Source organism: Gymnogyps californianus, chromosome 13 (genome assembly GCF_018139145.2).
Source record: "Gymnogyps californianus isolate 813 chromosome 13, ASM1813914v2, whole genome shotgun sequence".
In the NCBI taxonomy this organism is placed as follows: Eukaryota; Metazoa; Chordata; class Aves; order Accipitriformes; family Cathartidae; genus Gymnogyps; species Gymnogyps californianus.
This window is the reverse complement of record NC_059483.1, coordinates 676858-700306: the sequence shown is the minus strand read 5'-3', so window position 1 is coordinate 700306 and position 23449 is coordinate 676858. Positions and strand designations below refer to the sequence as shown.

Here is a 23449-nt window from a genome sequence, read left to right as displayed (position 1 = left end):
TCTGGTATCATTTGGTTTTCATTCTTCAGCCAAACCCACGGCACAAGTATTTATTCGAATTGCAAGGCACTGACAGATGTAGGGAAGTAATTGACATAAAAGCCCCTTCAATTAGAATTGTTAAAGCAGGTGCATAAATGCTGTACTAGAAATTTTTGGTCAGTAAAGAACTCCTATTGATAAAATATGTTTTAAAAAAAATAAACAACAAACCCAGGTGTTATGGATAGGTAAAATTCTGGAGAAATGCTCAGCATATGCAAGAAAGTGTATTTCTTCTGTTCTGGAGTGCTCCTTTGGGTCAGAATAAAAGACTAGAGAAAACCCCAGCTGGCTCTAAGATAGGAACATTGGAAAATGGAGCCTCCTACTTGTTACTCAGCTAGATGAGTAATAAGTGAAAGTTGTCATTTACTTGTGACAACTACATTAAAAATTTGGGTAGTTTTCAGTCGGAGTCATAGCACTGTCTCATTTGACAGTCACGGGAGCAGCAGTAAGTTGAGCGAGAGAGGTCAGGACCAGACTGAAAGTTCCCGCTCCGCACAAGTGCTGAGTGGGGGGCGGTGGGAACGCGCTGCTGCAGGAAGTGGCTGGTCACAGCTGAAGGTGAAAAACAGAAATACCAGAGAAATAACCAATTATTCTGACATTCGTTTAGTGTCCGAGGCCTCAAGGAGAGCACGCAGCAGTACAGAGTCCTGCCTGATACCTCATTATTTGGAAGTGAAGGCTGAACAATGGGAATATATAGGATCATTCTAGTCTCTGTTTGAAAAAGTAAATTTCAGTTCCCTTGTAAAACCTTTTATTACAGATAATGTTTAGTGCGAAACTGAAGCCGTACGCAGAGTTAGATGCATTCTTTCCCCTCGTTTTCCCATGAGGCAAATAGTCCAAGAGGTTGCACAGGTTTTTTCCCAGTACCCAAGGGAAAGAAGTGTCCTTTCTTCCTGCTTTTATCCAATTCTTTGCAACACAAATTTTAGTCTCATCTTACGTGACTGTCAGAGATGCTCTGATCATCTTCCCATGACAGAGAATTTAGGTATGTGTCAGAGGGACAGTAAGCAGGGAAAAGGGAGGGGAAAAAAACCATAAATTTAACTATTATTGTTGAAATAGTGCTGCTGCTAAAACAGCTAGGTCCCAAGGCAATCTTTGAATTGTGACATTTTAAATAATAATATGCTTTGGATATTTTTGTTTAGGTTTTTTTCTGTCTTTTGACCTTGTAGCTACATTAATATCACATTTTTCAGCTTTTCCTTGCCACAGTGGGGGTAAGAAATTCATTGTTACTTTAATGGTACCTGACAGTTTCGTGATTTCTGAGGCAAGAAGTATAGAAAATGCCAAAGCGTGAAAGTTTGATACTGAAAACAAGAGTTAGCTGTACTGTAAAATATATGCAGATTATAAAGAAATAGTAAATTAAAAGCTCTCGAAACTTACAGTACTGTTTGCAATTAATACAAAAGACCTAGGGCTAAATATGAACAAAAAGAACAGAAAGAGGAATGGGTTACAAATATGTATTGCAAACTGTCCCATGATGGCAGAGGTACAGCCATAAGGCTCTCCAAGTAGATCATTTTGCCAGAAGTACTTGTAGTATGTGCACTGGCAAATTAATTAATTATACATTTTTATCAAAAGCAGGTTAAATACAAAAAAAGGGAAAAACTAAAAATTTAGAAAACAGGTTGACTTTAAGAACATATTTTAAACCTAATCCTTGACTAGCGAGACCTGGCCATCTGACCACTTTTGGTGGTTTTTACTTCTCGCTCCCTGCATCTGCTACCGTACTACATAGAATAAGTGAAATCCTGTATGCTGCAATGATTGTAAAATCCTGGCAACAGTCAGACTGGCAGCAGGATCACTGCTCAGTATTACCTGGCCGTGCTTTTTGCTGCCCTCTCTGTTGGCACGCGTTTCTTCCTTAGATCTTGTGCGATCTTTGAAAAACCTTCTCGATCCCCAGTTGTACAGCACCCAACACGGTGGGGAGCATGGCTGGTGTAGCTCTTAGGGGATCTACGTTTAAACACGCACACCCCATCTGTGCCCATATGGGTGAACAAACCACTAGCTGACTGCCCTGGCGATGTGGCCAACGTCTGGGCTGAGCAGGCAAGCCGGCTCTGCCGGGCGCTGCTCCTGACCTGCACACATCTGGCTTCGTAAGCAGCTGTTGCACAGCCTGTCGGCAATAGCAGCTGGGCGTAACATGCAGGAAAGCATCTTTCACCTCCGTCACGTGAAACTTGTAATTTGGCAACCAGGCTGGAGCAATAAGCACTCATGGAAAGGAAAATCTGATTTGCATTTGGGGCCGGGGCCTGACGTCAGCCGGAGCAGGAAGCAGCGGAGTGTGGTCTGACCCTGCCAAGAAACGCCTGCCTGTGTCACTCGGCTCTTCCCCCGGCAAAGAGCAAGTCGGCCCGGGCTGGGGACAGGCTGCCAAGGCCAGCCCCTTTGAGAAGAGGAAGCTTTTGGAGAAAATCAACCCTCCGCAGCACGCAGAGGAGGCAGAGACCGGTGAGCGTCACTGCCTGTAGCCGTAGTCCCTGCCCCAGGCGTGCACCATGCGTAGCCGCTGCTGATGGCTGCAGTGGGGACAAAGGACTCTCCGGAGAAGGACTGCGAAGCAATGACCCTGCAGCAGCCGTCCCTCCCCCTGAAAGGGGGCTCCCCCCGGGCTCTCTACATTCACAGCATGCCTGCCTGGGTGCTGGAGGATTTCTGCCAGAAGATGGACTGCCTGAGTGACTACGACTGGATGCGATTCGGTGAGAGGGGGACGGCGGGGCAGGTGGGCTGGCAGCAGGGCTGGCACTCCCCGGGCCGATGGGGTGGCGATGGGGGCACAGGGAGCAGCAGCGCCTTTAGGACGTGTGGTGGAAGGGCACGAGGTTCGGCCGAGGTACGCAGCCGTCCCCAGGCAGGGCCTCTGGCCGCGTCGTTCCCCAGCGCTCAGAAGAGCACATCCTGTAGACAGGGAATTCCCGTGCACCGATCTGTTTTCGGGATTAAGCGAAACTTCTGATTAATAGGTGGAATTCCAGACTTCCGTGTTCCCTTGGCTTCTTCTGGGCAGCCAGGCTCCCTCCCCTCGCTCTCCGCTATCTTTCACACTCCCGTCTCCGTTTGCACTTTATCTTCTGCTACTTGCTTGCCTGTTTTCACATCCCTCACGTGTGCTTAGATGTTCTATTTTTTTCTTTCTTCCTTCACTTCATGTATATTCCCTCATTCTTACTGCCCCTATTTTTCTCGGTCCTGGCCGTGTCCAGTTAATAAGTATAGAAAATGTAGTCCCCGAGTTTTTTATTCTTTTTTTCTGTATCCCAGTCCCAACAATTCTAACCTGAATCTTTTCTTAGTTGGCCTACTTTCCTTTAACATGATTTAATTTCATTCGAGTCTTCACTAACTCTGCTGAGTAAACTCTTACCGCAGTTAAACTTGATGACTTAGAGTGGGATTCATCTCCGCTGTCTTCAGATGCATAAAGCTGTACATCTGATGTCCTTCTGAAGCCAGCTGAGGTGTGAACTCGGGAATCTTTGTTTCCACACGCACACCCCGCGGTCCCCAAGCCTCTCTCCTTCAGGCTAAGCAAGCAGCACATCAGGTGCGGGTCAGCTGAGAGGGGCTGACTCAGACAGGCACTTTTGCTGGGTATCTCCACCGGCCCCCAGAGACCACAAATGAGCACAGCTGAATTTACACAAAATCCCAGGACGGAGTGACAAGGTAACCGTGTGTCACAAACCGCTGTTTCAGTGCACTTCGTCCTGGCTTCTCTCCCCCGACCCTCTGCCCTAAGGAGCTGGGGCTGCCGCCTCCGGTCCCGCAGACCGCAGCAGGCAGCGAGGGGGCTCCCCGGGGCGGGCAAAGCCTGCTGCTGCCGTCCGGCAGGCACTGACGGATGGGGAAGCTGTGACGTAACCCCATCCCAAATACGGGGCCGTTCTTAGACACGTTTGTTGTTGTGCCATTCTTGCTACCTCGCCCCCCTCCAGCCCGTGGTGCTGGAACTAGCGCTTATGCTGTGGCCAGGCGCGTCGGATTTAGCGGGAGCTAAATCAGGGGAGGTGGATTACGTGCTGGTGAGCCAGCCGAGAAGAGTACAGAGGGGTAACCAGCATGCTGGGCGCGTTCAGGAATCGGTACAAGTTATATAGGGTCAGCTTTAGCGCGGTATCTCCTGCTCTTAAAAATAGCTGCGTTTCACCGATAGGTTTATCTGACTGTAAATAACACCCAGGTGATGCAGTTACTATTTGGCTTACCATAATACTGGTATTTAGTAATGTAGACAGGAGGGAAGTCTCACCACTGACTTCTGTTACCTGTTTTGGGAGAATCATACCAGGAATTTAATCTGAACTTATTTTGGTACAAAGTATTAAGGTGAAGGAGGATTATGGAGAAAATACGCTGAAAAGTGTGGCTGGGTTTTCTTTTTGGGTCTCTGATATGACAACATTTTTTCCAGAATAGTCAAAGGAATAAAAGGAGTATCTTACTTCAGGAACAGAATTCTCTTTATGTCCACATAGATAATGTATTGTGATCCTTCCTTTTAAAAGTATGCAAATGAAAAAGCAAAGTGTGTCTTGCACCTTAGCTTTCCCTGCTTGCACTCGCTTGTTTTTTCTAATTTCTAAACAGAAATATCCATTGTCTCCCACTAGCCTCCTACGTGATAACTGATCAAACAGAGCTACGGAAAATCAAGTGCATGGAGAAGACCGGGATCAGCATAACAAGAGAGCTCATGTGGTGGTGGGGAGTGAGGCTGGCGACGGTGCAGCAGCTCCTGGACCTGCTGCAAGGACTGCAGCTCTACCGAGCGGCTCAAGTCATTCTGGACTGTGAGTAGCTGCTCCTTCCTCCTGCGGGGAGTCTGTGCTGCTTCTCTGAGCACCCAGACCCAATCCAGTAAATCTGTCTTGCTAGCTGAGGAAACTTTTTGCTGGGAGTCTCATGTTCAAATTCTAAAATTTCTCCACTGATTCTGATTTTCTGCTCTCTCAAATAAAATTTGTGGTGGGAAAGGAAGAGGTGACGTAGAGGAGGAATCCCTGGTCCCTCTAGTTCATCATCCCACCATTGTAGTAGCCATCTTAGATGCTTCGAGAGGTGCCAAAGAGAGACTGGCTGTGCTCTGAACCAGGGGTGGTACTTTCATGCATCAGACAGGGTTTCAAAACAGAGCTTAATTATGAATGTTTTAATTCTTCATACATTCTTGTTTCTCCATGAAATTTTGTCATTATACTCTAGTTGTGAACAAACTCAGAGTAGAAGAACATATAATCAGTTTTGCCTATGCAGCCTGCTTTCCTGCACCATAAGAAAAAGGTTATGAAAAGGAGAAATGGTTTATCGACTCCCTATGTTACTATTTCTTTATCCCACTTTGTATTTTCTCTATTCCTATCATATGTTCTCCTCGATCCCTCCATAAATTAAACAGCTGTAGTCTTTTCTAACTCTTTGCATGTAATTCTTCTCACGTATCTCCAGTTTGCTCTAGTTCAGATTTGTCTTTTTTGAGGTAGGATGACTAGCGTTTGAACTCAGTGTGCCTAGTTAAGGTAAACCATTGCCTTATAGAAATCACAACACTTTTAAATACAGTTTTCCTTTCCCTTTTTCTCCATTGAAAATTACATTTAAATTGCAGCTGTCCATTTTTGTAAGCCGAATTGTACCGTAATCCAGTTCTACCACCAAATCTGTTGAACCCTGGACAACATGCTGTCTTTCTGTATTGAGTTGCCCCAAAAAGTTGAGTGGACCACGTTCCCCTTTTCACACATATTCCCACCCAAAATCTACTTTCTGGAAATCAGGTGTTTGTATGAATTTTGCCAGTTCTCCATAGACAATTACTAGAAAGAAAAATTACGGATTTTTTGTTATGTGGCCAGAAATGCTCGGAGAAGTGCTGTCCGGGTGCAGATGGGAAACGGGCAAAGCTTATGAGGACGTACGCTTCCACAGGTGGAAAATGTGCGGGAGCACCGTCCGCTCTTCACCTTCTGTGACGGGGAAGCTGTCGGCGCCGGGCGGTTTTGAGTTACGTGGTGAGCGGCTGTTGCGAAAGAGCAGCCTGCCTCCCCAGGGCCAGCGCCAGCAGGCAGAGGTGCAGCTGGCACTGGCCGCACGGCAGCTAGAGGCGTTTCTCATGGAAAGTCCGATAATGCATCACGGGTTTCTTGGCCCAGCATTTCTTTGTGCAGCGCTGCTGTTTTTCTGTAGTTTCCTGGCATTAGCGTGACTTTTAACCTTCATTTTGGTATGGCAGAAAAAAAAAATCTTTAACGATGGTATTCTAAATTTCTATTTTCTTTTTTTGAAAAAAAGGACTATTAAGTACTACAGCACAAGCAGCCGTCAAGCAAATTCTGTCTCAGTACACCAAACACAATAACCACAGACCCCAACGAGAGCGTTGCTCAGTTAAAATAAGTGATTTTGGCATCACCCGTATGCGGCCTTTTGATTCAGCAGATCCACTTCCTGACTGAATTCAGTCACAGCACTCAGGTTAGGAGCCTGTAACAATCCTTACTCCTCATTCCTCAGCAAAGCAAACAGAGCTACAGGAAAGTGAACTCAAATCTGTTTTAATTTGTGTATCAGTAATCCAAGTGTTAATTTAGTCACCGTGACTGTGACTTCGAGGGTCCAGTCTGAGTGGGCAGGATTGAAAACAAAATCTTGATGTATTTTTTTTTTTTAATCTATACATTGAATAAATCTGATCTAGATATCACCAATGCAATAAGCCTGGCTCCCTGATAATGGTATTTTTATGGATACTCTGGAGTAGAGGGTGACTTCCCTGATGTGATGACACTTTTGCTCTGTGCCTGTTCAGTATTTAACACAGTTGATTCCTAGTCCATAAAGAGAGTTTCTGGGTGCTCTTATATAACACAGTATAAACTACCACACCTTAAACTCGAATTAGTTACAGTCCTTGCCTTCTTTCCCCGTGACAGCACATTCTGGGGCCCACCTTTTTTTGCGTCTGGCTTATTTCAGGGCATTCCCTTACAGAGTTCATTGACATTTCTGTAATCCTGCTTTATACATTGTGATTTAATTTAAAAAAGCCTGCTTTCTCCTTCCGGGAAACAAAAACTGAAATTGAAAAATTACTGAATGTTTTTACTACTACATAATATCAGCAACAATTTTCAACATAATTTTTATCTGTCATGGAAAAGGCTGGTTTTGTTCAGTTAGGTATGATGCCTGTTCTTTCCCATGTGGGTTAATTTTGCCATTTTTGCAAAAGCTGAGTTCAGAGAGCTTAGAAAAATTACTTGTTATAACAACTGAGATGCTGCTGCTTTTACCCCAAGGTAGAAGGTCTTCTCTTCTCTTACAGGCCTTTAAAACAAGACGATGAGTAGATTTAAAACTGAGGTTAGTTCAGCACATGGCAGTGGTGAATCACTCCAAGAGAAGCATTATATATTTAATTTCAGAGAGCTATTGCTTGCAAACCACAACATTGTTTGATTCAAGCTGATGTATAGCACATTCAGTAAAACGACCCCCTGGAAACCCAGAGGCTGCACAGAGGATCTCTGATCATCTGTGTGCAAGGGCCAGAATATGGCACTGGATCAAATCCTGAGAGGCAGCATTTTAAAGCCCCTGACAAGATTGCTTACACAAGAACCAAATAAGATTTGTCTCTCTGATTATGTAAAATGCAAAGAATCAGGCTTCCAGTCCAATCCAAGAGCAGCTTCCAGCAATATCGCCGTTAAAAATAAAGGTACAACACAGACAAAAGTAATCATCATCACTGCACAGAAACATTCATCGTCCTTCTGTTTGGCTGACTGGTCTTCTTTTAAGTGGTATGTCAATATCGCTGTAGCTCGCGCACTACACCTGACTTCAGCCTCTGGTACAAGAGGGGGTTACCTGCTTTCTCTTGTGCTGCTGTGATTGACCTTTTTTTTTTTTTTTGTGAGCTTTCTCAAAAACATTTCTGAGACTTTTTGGACTTCACTTGCCACAAGCTGCAAATACTCAGGGCTTTCCCCCTGTTAAAAATAAAACCCAATCAACTTTCTCCGGGCTGGAGGAGTACACTTTGTGATTTCTAAGGAAAAGCTTGGTTTCTAAAAATTGCAGTTGGCTGATGCAAGTAAACAGGGGTCTTTATAATGAGTTCTGCAGGCTAGATAGTAAATAGGGAAAGTAAATATTAAGAGATCATGGCAAGAAATGGATATACTCAATTCAGCTCATTAAGACACTGAACTGATGTAATAGATCTAACATACCTTTGTTTCTCTGATTTCCTTTGTGACAATGGGTGAACTATGATACTGGACTGTCCATGAAGGGCTTCATAAAGAGTAAGAAGTGATTTCGGTTTTGAGACTGAATTCTGTAAAGCAACGTGAAGGCTAGATAAAGACGGTTTAAAAGAGGATGGAAGAGACAAATCCTGTGGAGTGATCAATTTTTAGTTATGTTTCTGGATGATCAATATTAATTTTTGTCCCAGATCAATTCAAATGCAATAAATTACAAAACTACAATGAAATTATCTTTTTAAAAAACTTCTAATAGTTGTCTTTTATATTGAAGTCCATAGCAAAACTCCATACTAATTTAAGTGGCATAAAGTCTGGATTATTTTGTTGTTCTGCCATGTGGAAGTAGTTAATGTTTTCTGGAATTAACCCAACACAGGCATTCCACTGTGTGCTCAGTCATAAGCAGAAGTGATTTCTAGCAGGGTCCTTTCAGGTTTAGACAAATCTTTGAAGTCTTTACCCTCTATTTCTGCTTTTTTATCTATATCTGAATATGCTTACTCAGGCGATTCCTCTTGGGCAGATATGGAGAATACATTGCTTGTTCTGTTGGGCACTTTAGAAAACTAAGTGGTCCTTATATCACCATAATTCTATACATTCTGACTTAAAGGAATCAGATGCAACAGACGAGTAGATGTTTTGCTGGCAGATTACTTCCAGAAGAGTTCTACCTCCCTTCAACAATTTCTTGCAATACTCTGGTCCCACTTCCGCATGTCCATAATAATTTTTTTTTTTTATGTCAGTCCTTTAGCTTCAGTAGTGACCTGTTTGTCTGATGTGCAGAAAGTTGCAAAATTCATGAAAAACCCTGAAAAACAGGTTGAAAGAGAGAAGTGATTCTAATTTTAGAGACTTCTATGTTAAAGTACAGGAGGGAAAAGCCACCAACTGCAAAATACAGGGACTGTCAGTTTTGACTAAAGGCCTGCAGACTGTTTGATAGCTAATTTCAAAAACACATAAAATTTGGGATTTCATAGCATTCTGACACAGTAATAAAGAAACATACCTGATTTTTCTGAGGTTTAGTTTGAAGACCTAGTTTCATTCAAACCTGCATTCATAGGTGACATTGAAGAAAGTGGGTACAAACCCCAAACAGAGGCCAAAGGAAAAAACTTGCCTGACATGAACATGCCCACTTCTACCATTATCGCTTTTCATATACTCCTACTCTTCAACCTTTAGTACACTGAAACTGTTATAGCTTGTCTTCTCTTAAGCAGTTCTACTGAATCTTGGTTTATTGTAAGGAGCACAGATTATAAATGAAACATATCGCTTCCTGCGTGTTTCAGATGCTCCCAATGCTTTGTTTGTACAAAAAAAAGAACACAAAGCTATTGTCTGATTTCAAATGCAAACAGAGGCTTGCGGCTTTTGATTCCAAGATCACCACCATGCTTAAGATACAAAGCTGATAAAACAGCGTGACAAAAACCCCTTGTACTAATACTTGTGCTTATTTTCTTTTATATAAAAATAAAACATTAATTTTGATTTTTAAGAAAATGCTGAATGTACTGCTGATAAAAGGTGCCAGGTAAAACCAAAAGTTAAGAACTACAACCAGGAAAATGTTGTTATCAGGCAGGAGAAAGTCCTTATATCAGCCCTACTGCACCCTGGGCATTTCCAAGCTCCTTTTCAACCTCAGTTTTAACTGTGTTCACAGATAAGAATTCAGCTGCTTCTTCAGGAGATTTTGAGAGCCTTGTATATCACAGTATCTTGAACTTTTTTACTTTATTTTTCTCCTATCCTAACTGCAGCCTCATCTAATTTCAATAATTCCCTCTAAGATGTACATATTTTTCAAGTCCCTGTACGCTAAAAGCATCTTTGTACTTCATCTAACCAGACTTCAAGCTGCTTTTTCAGGCCTGATTCTGAGATTTTGCCAAGCTGTATACAACATAAGATCTTTTAGAGCTGTAGTGAATCAATAATTTGGCTTTTAGTTTTTCCTTATATATCAGTAAGTCTTGACCTTCAACCATTTTTATGTTTTCCCTAGATTGTCTCCAGTTTGTTTCTTTCTGTTCATAAGTATGATTCTTTATTGCAAATAGTTCTATATAGGAAGGTGTTTTCTGGGAATGAGCATGGTCATGACACTAAAGCCACACAATTGAAAATAGTCCTAAAATATTTAACTGACTAAAACCAATACTATTCTGTCAAACTTCCTCTCAGTCCCATGACAATTAACAAAGAACTAGATGCCTTCTTTAGGCTGGGAGATATTTGTGATTTGAGATCATTGGCTGAAGGATGTTTTATAGAAAATGACAAAATAAATATAATATTATTGCTAATTTCTTATTGTAAGAGACTATATCTTTTGCGTAGTCATCACTGGTATTTGTTGGAAGCTATCACTTCTTATTAATTTTCAGTAGTAGTTAATGTCATGAATATGGTCTGAATTTAAGTACCAATAGTATTCCAGGAATTTAACAATAAATTGCTTGAATGTTCATTTTAATGTTCATGTTAATTTACGGTCTGTTTTCCTGACTAGGATTATGTCCTGGTAACTGATTAGAGTCAGACTCTGTTTTCCCTGGTTAATCTTCATCCTTCCTTTGTTCTCTTTTGAAGGGACATCAGCCTCTAATATTACCCACTCTGGAAAAGAAGAGCTGGTAGAGCTGCCTAAGCAGGAGAACATATCTTTAACTCCCACAGAAAACAAAAAGAGAGAGAGAGAAAATGAGATAAGTCTGTTGCCATCACCAGACTCTTCACATGTGGGAGTATCACCAGCAGGCAGTAAGTAAAGTAATAGATTCTGAATTTGCTCTAACATTGAAATGACCCTATGGACAAGACTGCTTCCCGTTTGCTTTCAGTGTAGTATAATGAATATATTGCTCTTCAGAATGGCCACATTTTAATATTTGCCTTTTTCCTAGCACTGTTGTCTCCTGAGCTGTTTATTCCTAACTTTAGCACATGGCCTCCTGTTCCTCCTTCCTATAGCTCTCTTGGCCTTGAGAGACGCTGGCTATGTCTATCCTGTGGGATCTCAAGGCGTTTCCCAGGTCTCTGTGAACACCCTGGTCCCATCCTGGCTCCATACTAAGACTAGATCAGTGCATACATTTCTTGCCCCACATCCCTCTCTCCATGCAAAATAAATCTAGGCCAGAAGAGAGCCGTGCGCGGGTCAGCAGGCCCCTCTGCCTGGGAAAGGGAGGGAGCAGAACCACAGGACATACTGAGGAGAGCATCTGACCAACAGTATAGGCATAGGGAGCTCTGTGTCCCCAAGCCAGGACTGGAGAGGTCTGCGTAGTCATCTTGCAAAGAGGAACCAGGAAAACAGCTCCCCATCTTCACGCAGTATTTTACATTTTGACAGCTTGTCACAGATTATCCCTGGTTAGGAAATTCAACAAAATACCCCAGACATTCATAATTAGTCACAAGCTGTGGTATTACAAAAATAAGGTGTATTTTCAATGCCGTTATTTCAATTTCAGGTGCTGTTTCTGAAGGAGCCTTGTATTCACTCCCCTCTCCACCACCTCCCCCAAGAGACCTTTTGAAATCCTTACAGTCAAATCCTCCTGTCTCGTCAAGTGTGAAGGTAAATCCCTTTAGTACTCATTGATTATAACAGTGAAAATTGTCTTTATGACATTCTGTGTTTTTTCAGTTAAAGTTTAGCCCTCTACTTGTATAAATTATAGACCTAGTGAAAAAGTGGGGCTTGATTACAATTTGTTTGGACTGAATATAATACTAATGCTTCAGTTAGATTACTTACGGCTTACATCACTTTTTTTGCCAGTGAAGGACCAGTGAGGGAAGAAATTAACAATATTGCATACTGCATAGCTCAGCATGGATAACATGCCCATAAATAGCAATTCATTTTGAAGGAATTTCCAGTATAGATTTTGCAGAGGACATTTCTGGTGTGATCGTAGGACAGTGCAATATATACCACTGACTAGTCAGAATGGCATACTTCTTTTAGTTAATTTTATACTTAAAATGTGGTTTCTGCTCAAAACTGGGCTACTATCAAATTTAAGTCAGGTTGCCCAGAGCCTTGTGTAGCTGACAATTGAAAATCTCCAAGGATGGCGGTCCCATCACCTCTCTGAGCCCCTGTTCCAGTGCTTAACCATCTCACTGTGAAAAGTTTTTCTCATGTTCCTAATGATTTCAGCACACAATCTCCTGTTCCTTCCTCCCTATAGCTCTCTTGTCTTTAAGATAGTCCAGCTAGATCTGTCCTGTGGGTTCTCAGAGTGTTTCCCAGATCCATGTGCACACTCTAGTCCCATCATGGTTCTGTCTTGGCTCGTTTTCTTTGGTTTATTTTGTTTGATTTTTTTAAAGAATATTGTGTTTTAAGACTTTAAACTTTTCCAAAATAACATGGTTCAAGAGTACCAGCCAAAAGAGGAGATTGTACAAAGAATGCGGTAGTTTCAGAGTTTCTTGAGAGGGAGTTAGTGTTTTGTTTTCTCAAGTCTGGAGCACATTAAGGTTGTGAAAGCTGCATGATTAGGTTACAGTGGAACTGTAATAACAATTAGCATTAGGGCTTGCCACACTGGAAGCGACAAATTCTTGTGCAACCGACACCAGGTGCTTCAGAAGTAGATGTGAAGTTCCTACTGGAACATAAATACATTATGAGGGACTCTGCTTTCTGATCCAACTGTTTCTTAATATGTGCCCCAGCCATAAAGATTAGTATTTTTTGTAACTTAAACTAACATCACTTCAAATAAATATATGGACTTTTAAACAAAACTAAATCCCTAATCTGGGAAAGGTGGAAATGCAAATTGGTAATTGTTTGCAAGTGTCTTCTACTATGCAAAATTTTTTGCATCAGCAAAACACATCAAGACAGGTATTACAAAGGGAAACCCTAACGAGTGATTGCACAGTACCTTTCACAGTTTCTTTCAACAATCACAGTGATTGCTTAAATCATGGAAAAGAAAACATGACACCTGAAAGAAGGAAAAAGCATAGGAATTTTCATGAGATAAACTTGTTTCTTCTACAAATGTGTAGCCTTGCAGCTCTTCTACTCCTCAGCAGGAGACAATGACTGATCTCCCCAGCGGGAGTCTTTTGTGGACCCAGAGGGAAGTTATTAATGCCACAAACGGTTTCAGTGACCAGAGCAGAATTTGTGAAGGTACTTTTGCGGATGTCTACAAAGGTCAGAGGAACAACATAGTGTATGTCATCAAAAGACTGAAAGAGGCAAGTACTCCACCTTTTCTTTTTCTTTGAAGGAGGTATGTTATTAGTATCTCTTGAACTTTAGCAGTTGTTGTTTAATGTTGTATGGGCAAGGAACCAGACCGGCTACACAAGAGGAGAGGTAAAAAGGAAATGATGTAAAGTAAGTAAACCTAGATTCAGCAAACACATATGAGAGCTACTTTACTCATGTGAGTAGTTTTATTAACTCTATCCATGGGAGTAGCCTGCAATGTAGCTACCTGCATTGATGATTGGATCAGAGGTGTCTTTACACTGTTTTTTGTTCTAATTTTCAATTAATTGTTGCCGTTGACACAAAGTTGCCATCAGTGATACTTGCTTATTTTCTAAAGTCACTCGTCGTCTAGAGACTGAAAGATCTGTATAAATGCAACATCTTAATAATTATTATTGACATTCTATTGCATGTTTTCGTTTTTCAGATGGAATGCACAAGCCCAAATTCCACCCAAAGATTCTTTCACACAGAAGTACAGATTTGCTTTCGGTAAGTGGTTGGCTTTCAAATGCAGCCTGTGCGTATCCTGCGTGTGGCCTGTTGCCCGTGCGTTTTGTTTAAGACCCATGTGTCTGTCTCCCAGGCACTGCGCTGTTCTGGGGACGAGGGGGTTATGCGCTGCCTTTGCAGGAGCCCTGGGGAAACAGCGTGCTTCCTGGTGGTGCTGCAGGTCCCTGCTGAGCAAACGCAGCCGCTCTGCCAGTCCTTGAGATGGTGAGGAAGCCGTGCCTTCTGGAGCTTTGTACCCCTCCTACCTGCTCAGAACCGGGCTGCGCTATAACGATCTCTCTCTTTGCTGCTAGGTTAGTTAGCCTTCTGCGGTTCCTGCTCAGGGCCATTCTGTGTTTCCAGCTGCAGGACACAATCCCCAGTTGCCTTGAATTTAGGAATTTATTCCAGCTCAGGAGTGTGTTTTTCTGTGTTGCTCTTACTTCATTTGCAAATCGTTGTTGATCTGTGCCTGCAGGTGTTGTCATGTCAACATTTTGCAGCTGCTGGGTTTCTCAGTAGAAGCCGGATTGCACTGTCTGATATATCCATACCTGCCTAATGGATCACTACAGAACAAACTTCAGTGTCAAGTAAGCAAATAACGTGGGTCTATTATCTGTCTGTGATTACAAGTCCTGTCCTGTTATTGTATGAAAAGCAAGTATATCTCTTTGAATTCTGAGAAACAGCCAACAACAACAACAACAAAGTGCCCAAATATCTTGACTGCAAGTACTAGAAAGGCTGCAGCTCTTTTCCAGTTTTTCTACTGCAGAGCAGATCAGGTCAACAGGAAGTTTCTGCTGTGCAGCCTTCAGATTTTTAAAGTAACAAGGAGTCTGCAAAATGTGTCTATTCATATTGTAATATTTCATTGGATTTGGGAATGTGTTTCTGTAGAATCCATCATCGTATTCATTGGCATAATGTGCTATGAAGTTTTACAAGGGCTTAAGAGGGAACAGCTTGAGATGTTCACACCTACTGAAAGAGCATTTGCAGAGGAGATCTTAGGGCAGACAAACTTCAGGAAAGCCATCCGTCAAAACCAGTGCTATGCCTCAGTAATGGCCAGTACTTGATGCTTTGGACAAGCGTGATCCTTGCTGTAGCCTTATCTCACTGTGTCCTATGGCAGACAAAATGTGCAGCACAATATATAAGAATAGGTTCCTTCCTTGGCCTAAAATCATCAGTTTCTGCCTTAGACCAAACTTTTGATTTAGGTCAGCAGGAGTTTTGCTGGGGACTAAAACTAAGTCTTTGGTTTTCAAAACTACTAATGTCTTACAGTTTTTTATTCTATAAAATACCATTTTTTTCCTCGCTTCCTTGCAGGATGATTCTGCTCCACTGACCTGGGAGATGCGAATTAGCATTTCTATAGGACTCATCCGAGCTGTAGAGTATTTACATAATTTTGGAATTCTTCATGGGAATATCAAAAGGTGAGGGGTTTGGCATATCAGCACTTCCTTGGTCACCTGTTAATTCCAGGATTTCTTTAAGAATAATGGCTGAAAGCTTACACAATTTTGAAATCCATTTGCAGTATCTTTCTGCTGTCTCTTCTTCTGTAGGGTGTTTACCATTTTATGCTCAATCTGTCTCTTTTCTAAGTGATGGAAGTATATTCTTTTGAAGTAATTTTTGGAGTGCTTGTTCTTCCCCCTCCCCCTTCCTACCATTCTTTCATTCATACACAGCAGGCCAAATGCTGGAAACTTTCAGCGCTTAACTTTAAAAGTGTAAAACTGTAATTCTTTACCTCAAATTAAAGTAATTGCTTGACCAATATTGTTATTTGTCTTTCTTTATCACAGCTCAAATGTCTTGTTGGATGAAAACTTTACACCAAAGCTTGGACATTCAGGCCTGCGATTGTATTCTGTTGATAAAAAATCAGAATATGCTATGATGAAAACCAAAGTCCTACAAGCTTCTCTTACTTATCTGCCGGAAGATTTTATCAGGCATGGGCAGTTAACAGAAAAAGTTGATATATTCAGCTGTGGTGTGGTACGTTGCCTTTTTTCCATGTTCTGTTGCATTCTTTGGCACTTCTAGACAGGAAATTGGATATAAGAGCATGTGCCTCATACAGTTGTTTCGCCGGCAATTTCATATCATAGTTGCTGACTATATGATGTGTTGAAATCCTGTTTTTAATTATGTTCACACTCCAAATATACTTCAGTTTGTGGCAAAGTGAGGTGAATCTTTTGAACAACAGAAACAAAATTGTTTCTTGTTGCAAAAAAATTATTACTGCTGATCGTTTTTAAAAAAAACCCAAAGAGTAGCAGAAAGACTGCAGTTAGGTTCTCAGAATCCTTGCAGATTTGCTACATGAACTGCTACAAACATCACCTGTTAATTTGGAATTTCAGCTAAAATAATTGATTGTCTGTGATGTCACCTGTCTCCAGGTGTCTCCATTTAAATAGGAAGTTACTGTGTTCAGTGTGATTTCTTACCTAGATTTAGAATGACTTTCTTCTCATCCTTTGTTTCAACAATATCTGTTGTACCTAACTATAAAATTTGGACTTGGCTCTGGAGGTAGATCTGAAGTGTCATAAAGATTGCCCAGATCTGGCATTGTTAAGCCATCTGAAGTAAAAATATAATTTCAAAATGTCCTGGTCGTTCAATATTTCTTTAGTTACAAAACTAATTTTTAAAAATTGAATTAATTCTGAACAAATGGTTTTGTCTTTCAAATATACTTTCTAGGTCTTAGCAGAGATACTGACAGGGATTAAGGCACTGGATGAAGGAAGACACCCTATTTATCTGGTAAGAAAAAGCAGGAATAATGAATACCAACACGAGTGAATAGGGTTGCTGTCATAGAATGAATTTTCATTTTATATAAATACAGTTTGTTATTTGCAGTCTGCTGTACACATCCTGAATGTTTAGAAGCCATATCCTGGTTCCATTAACATCAGTAGCCTGCCTGCCTTTAGATAGAAGCAGAATATTTATTCCTGTTTCACATACCACACTCATGAGTGCTGGCCCGATTATTTTAGGAGATACTCCAGAATAATTGGTGTTTAAATATATGCTTATTTAAGAGACAAGGCTTTGTGCTGAAATGCTGCTGCCTGCTTTTTATGTGCCAGAAAGAGGTGTTATGAGGCAAACTGAATGGGGAAACCTGGGTAGGCGGTAACTGCAGTTGCTCATCATGATCTTTATCAGGCGTTGATGTATTGCACTAGAGTCTGGAATTTATATCCTGGCCAATTTGCCCAAGCTGTGGTTAGAACTACACAAACTACTTTCACAAGCAACCAGAACTGGCCAGGCTCACTGGATGCCATTAACACCATCTCCATGAGAACAGACTCCACCTATATTCCTTCTGTGGGATACGCTCCCTCTGATTTTCCATCTTGTTGAAGCCTTTGAGAGGAGAACGATAGTATTCTTACTTAGTATTTACAAGCAATTCAGCAATGTTCAAGTGGGTTTGGAAAATAAAGGATCCTAGGTTTCTGATTTCTTTAACAAATGTTTGAAAAGTCCTGTGCAAGAATGCTGCTATATACAGTGTTGATTATTTTTCATTCCTATAAATGGGCATAAGCCTAGAAGAGCTGGATCTGCTTCAGTGAATTTGACATTAGACATGCAGAGAAAACCTTTGGCCTTTTCTCTCCTGTGAAAATTAACATTTCTGTCAGTTGCATGAATGGAGATTCTTAAAGCTTTTAGGCCTGTAAACCAGCCATTAAGGAGCAATAACAACAAATATATGGCAAGACTCACATTCTCAGTGATTCAGCTAGAAATAAATGTTTGTGTTAATTTTGCCTTCACTAATTGTATCTCTTTCCTTTGAACAGAAAGATGTGATTGCTGATGAAATTCAAATAGCAAAAGAAAGCTCATACCCCAAAGTAAAAGATTTTGAAAAGCTAGCTGCCAAGGAAATATGCTGTAAATATCTAGACAGGAAAGCAGGACACTTGCTGGAAGAGGTTGCCCTTGATTTTGCCTCAGCCATCTGCCTTTTTCTGAGAAAGAAGAATTCCAACATAGCAGAGGTAATATTTTAAATACATGACCAAGATTTTAGTCTTCTTGACAGCAGGGTCTGAAGCTACAACATTCATGCCTTACTTTTGAGTGTTGACATAGGAGAATATGTGTAAGCAGGGGTATAGCAATTATTCTGCATTCACAGGTTTTGTTGTTAAAAACAGGTGCTTGAAATTATGGAAATGGCTGAAAATAAATTAAGAGAGCATTACATCTGTGGAGGCAGCACTTCTGGGTTCTCCATGAACACTCCAGAAGAAACTGATGATGAGACAACTAGTCTCAGCATGGATGTGCCTTCTGCGGGGGAGAATAAAGAGGACAGCACACAGCCAGTGAGCCTGACCAGTGCCGGTCCGTGCACACGTTTAACAGGAGTTGTGTCACCTGACCTTTACTGCGGACAAATGTCAAGGATCCCTTGTGAATCGGATGAATCAAGTAGTTTTATATGGAATCCTTCAGAAAGATCTACAGATGATCTATCTAGCAACAGCTGTAACAATTCAGAAAACATGGCAGCCTGTGATTACAGGATCAAGCAGGAAAAACCTGCAAACGGACTCCAGGAAAGAAATGCGGCATGCGCCAAAAGTGATGACGTCTTGGAAACAGCGTCTACTGCACAGAGCACCTTTCAACAAAAAAATGCAGACCTTGACTCTTCATGTTCTTCACAAGGTAAATCGAGAGAAATCTGAAGGGTGCACACAGAACACTCGAATGCACATGATCCTCAAGCTGTTTTGGCAAAACTGCCCGTGCTCCTGTTATGATAACCGGTGTAAAAGTGCTCTAATATTATAATAGTAGGGACAAATTACTCTCTTCTCCAGAATTGCTTAGGTTCTTCTTCCTACTTCTAAACACATTTCAGTAAATCTTTTCTCCTTGGTAATGATTTTACCAATCTACAAAATGTTTTCTGGTTTCTATCAGATTTTTTTCCTAAGCCAGGTTTGATGGTTTTGGGGTTTTTTAATTTTAAATTATCATCTATTCCTTAAACAATGGATGGATTTTTTTCTCAATATTTGGGCTTTTTTGTTTTTCAGCATTAGCCAGAGAGACATCATGGAAAATAAAGATAAATGATCAAAAAAAGAAGCTCATGGAAAATATTTTGCTGTATGAAGAAGACAAATTAAACAGTTCTGAACTTTTTGAATCATAAATTGGATGGATTTATTAGCAGTGGCCAGCTCAGGAGAAGAAACAAGGACTGTCTCTTCATTAGAAAGATGGGAAAAGTCTACCTTTCATCTAAGGTTAAGTAGCAGATTTGGATCAGAAACATTAGCCCTGACTGAAGAAAACAAAAGTGATCACGCTGAGAAGAAACAGAAAATATCTGTTCTAAAGTAGATTAAAGCACGGTGCCACTCTGTAAACAGAAATGCCGCCTTCCTTTTCATCTGCAGTGTAAAAAGATATGGCAAACACAAACAACTGCCAAAATAATTTAGGATCCTTTTGCAGTGTGTTTCAGAAAGCATCTACATATAACGTATGTCGTATTAAAAAACACAGTCCTAGAAGTGATGGGGCAAGCACTGATCAGCAGCCAGTTAGCAATACCCTTCATTGTTATCCCACTGTGTACAAGCAGACAGAAACCTTCAGAGATTGGAGTAGGTTTCAGTTTCCAAATGAATCTATCCTGTTCCATATAATCTTAGTCCACATACTCAGAAGCACTGCGTTACCAGAGAGGGGAATTTTTATGCAAGTTCTCAGACGTATTCTGCATGACTCAATCTCAATTTGAATTGCACTGAACATAGTCGTAAGTAAATAATTTAAGCCACGTTAGTCTACTCTATGAGCTGCTCTACTACATATATACATGTGACACCATTTGAAGTCTAACCTTTAAGTTTCACTGTCAGGAGCTCTAACGCAGTGTTTAATACTTCATAAGAGTATTTTTGGAAGTTAATTTTTTCTAAGTGTCATTTACATGTTGTTAAGGTTTCTCATTGTGTTTCACATGATAACTGTTGTATATTTTGGATTAGGGACAAGATTTTAATTTAAAATATCTTTAATGTTGTCATAGGTCACTTGAAATTTGATTTGTTGTATTTATTTTGGCAAAAGGTTAAAGAATCGGTGAAAGATGAGCTCGTAAGTGGACCTGTTCACGGTGCCACGCTCACCATGTGTTCTCAGAGAGGAATTGTTTTGTGTGTCCCTTGGCTTACCCAGCATTAGCAGGCTTGGGGTCAGCCTCGGTGATCACGCTTAAAAGAAAAAAAATAGAAACTTGTATGCTGTCATATTTATTATCAAGTGAAAGCCCCCTTAAGAAAGTGTCACTTTTATTGTTATGACTATTTATTATTTGTAATATTGTTAGCATATTCCACGCTTGTGCAGTCTTAAGGAAATACAGGTTTATTATAAACAAAAAGAACTATCAGAACATGTAGCTCAGCTTATGGACAGGTGACTGCTGCCTCCTTAGCATAGGTAATAGGGCGTGATGCACAGAAATGGCTAAAATTCACAATGGACTTCAGGGAATATTTAAAAAACCCATGAATTTATATGCAATTCTTTTCACTGGAATTGTGTAATGGTATAGTTTTCCTAGCTTTACACGAAGGTCTCCGAGTAAGGCCTCATATCTTCTATATTTGTACAGTACCTAGTTCATTGTAGGTACTATTACGAGCAAGTAAAAGTATTTTAACTAAAGACCTGAGTATTAGAATCATCGACACATTTATCACATTGATTTCTACACTAAAAACTGGTAAAATTCCTTAATTATAAGTGCCTTGGATACTGTCTGTATATTTGCCAGTGTCACTTTTTTTATTTTACCAGAATCAAACCAAGAAAACATTGGTACTGACATAAGAAACATTGAGTATATTCAGATTGGTCAATAACTGCTTAATTCTACATGAGGTTTAATTGACATACTTTATGGTGCTGAAAATTTAATATTAATTGTTTTTCATGGGTATATTTTGGGAGATCAGTGGTAAATACCTCAGGTCTCCTCCAGGAAGAAATGCACGTAGACACAGCCCAGAGCTGACTGGAAAACCTAAGTTTTTTTAAATTGAGAAACATAATTTAGACACAGTTCTGTTTCACAAAAATGCTTTAAAGGTTTTGTTCTCCTGTAGTCACAAAATGAAATTGCTATTCTTTGCCTTGTTCCATGTTAGTTGTAAAATATTCTGAGGTGATATACGTGGTCTTGTAGTGTTACATAAGTATATAATGTAACATATATAAGACACTGCGTAGTCTTACAATAATGGTACTCTGTTACATAACTTGGCTATTCAGTATAATGTATGTTCTAATCTCAACTTGGCAAATTTATACATTACCATTTACTAATACCTTTGTGAATAAAAAAACTGAAAAAAATTCCTTTATAGCCTGCTTTTTCATGATTTATGGCACAGAAAAACGTGTCTCAATCCACCCTATTTAGGTAAATTTGTGTTCATAGGGAAGCAATTCAAGGTCTCTTTGCACACACTTAATCATTAGTAATTCTTAGTACAATCATGTTTACTCAGTCTTCATTCACTGTTAAATAGCTGATTTAATAGCTGAGAAAAGGCTTGGTACAAAAGCCCACAGGAGACCCCCGGCCGCTCCTCGAGCGCCTTCTCTGCGCTTCCCGCCCCGCGGCAGAGGCTGGAGGCCGCGCCTCACAGCTGCGGGCCGGGCCGGGCTCCTCAGAGGGCCGAGCCCGGAGCCCGCGGGTGGCCCGGGTGCCGCAGCCCACCGCCCAGTGTATTTCTGCCCGTCCCGTTGCCACCGACTCTTTCCTGCGGAGCCGCCTGAGCACGGCCGGCCGCGGGCCGGGGATGGCCGCGGTGGGGCTGAGAGGAGCGAACGGCGGAGCGGGGCGGGGCGCCCTTCCCGCCCTTCCCGGGGTGCCCGGCACAGCCAATCGACGCCAGCGGTGGCTGGAGGCTGCCCAATCGACGCCAGGGCTGGACTCGAGGTCCCGCCTTCGGGGGCGGGGCTGTCTCCTAAGAGGCAGCGTCCCCGCTCGCCCCTGAGGTGGTGCGGGGTGGGGTTGGCTCCGGTGTCCCACAGCTATGGCCGGGGAGCGGCTGCGGAGCGGCGGTGCTGCAGCCCCCGGGAGCCGGGCCGGCGGCGTGAGGGGTGCAGGGCACCTAGCTGGGCCCAGGGCTCCCCGCCCAAGCATCGCCAGCTGCCCGGGGCGGGGGGGGCCACCCTCGGGGCGCGCCCTGGGGTTGCGCAGTGAGCCCGTGGGGCTCAGCCCCGCAGCAGGGGCTGCACGCCGCGATGCGTGGGGTGTCCCTCTGCCTCCGCGGCTCTGGGGAGCACGGGTAGCTGATCTGAAGGGCTTCTTCCAGAAGCGCACTTAGGATTTGAGGATGAGAGAGCGAGCTGCTTTAAAAGGCAAATGCTCGTCGTGGCTGGAGGAGCCAGGGTGTAGGAGGTGAGTGCAGGAATCCTACTGCTACAACAGCATTAGTAAAAGCACCTGATTATTTTTTTTTATTTATTTCCCCCAGGCTTGGGTTGGGATGGAGTGACAGAGGTTTGTCCTATAACAATATGCTGTTTCTTGGCTGTGTTTTAATGTAGTCGTCTGAAGTGGGACATCTGTTGAAAGCAAATGAAAGTTGTTTGCGTCCTGTTTCACAAGGAAATTTTAAATGTGTGGCTGTCATGTTTCTAGCACTTCTTATAGAGTACTGGCAAGTGTTGGTTCTAAAAATAACTTGTGAAGTGTGGGAATGGGTTCACGTTCTTCTTTATTCCCTTATGATGAATAAAGTTGTTTCTGTAAGAGCAGAAAAGGGAATCTGACGCTGCTTACGTTCTCCCTGGGAATTGCTAAGACCAAAGGAAGAGCCATGGTCAGATTGCCTTGCCTGACATCCTCATGCCAACAGTAAAGAACGCTAATGCTTTAAATTTTTGTCTGTGACTCAAACTTCTTGCTAAACCCTGTCAGTTAATGGTTGCCTGTGTCTAAAAGCACAAAGATTTAGTCATAGTCTTTAAACATATATATGTATACAATTATGTAGTGTCATTGTTTGCCATCATTCAGGCCCGCAAAACTTCTGTTATCGGTGATATCTTGTAGTCTTGAGTTCTGTTATTGAAAACAAGCCTGTAGGTGCACATGTAAATGAAAATTTCAGGTTTCAGACATCACTTCCTTTTTTCCAGTTAATAACTCTTGGAGGGCAATCTAATGTCATTTGTTCACTTACTTTAAAGACTTCTAGTGTTGTTCCTGTCACTC

At 41.7% G+C, this 23449-nt stretch overlaps 1 protein-coding gene across 1 annotated transcript; it reads left to right on the top strand.

Moving 5' to 3' along the window:
• The first annotated feature begins 2606 nt into the window (after window positions 1-2606).
• IRAK2 (interleukin 1 receptor associated kinase 2) lies at window positions 2607-21553 on the top strand. Its single transcript, XM_050904944.1, has 13 exons — window positions 2607-2798; window positions 4710-4889; window positions 10983-11153; window positions 11867-11973; window positions 13425-13619; window positions 14066-14130; window positions 14609-14723; window positions 15472-15581; window positions 15957-16152; window positions 16870-16932; window positions 17991-18191; window positions 18351-18867; window positions 19242-21553. The coding sequence occupies exons 1-13, from the start codon at window positions 2612-2614 to the stop codon at window positions 19358-19360; spliced, it is 2226 nt and encodes a 741-aa protein (XP_050760901.1). The 5' UTR covers window positions 2607-2611; the 3' UTR covers window positions 19361-21553.
• The last annotated feature ends 1896 nt before the right edge of the window (window positions 21554-23449 follow it).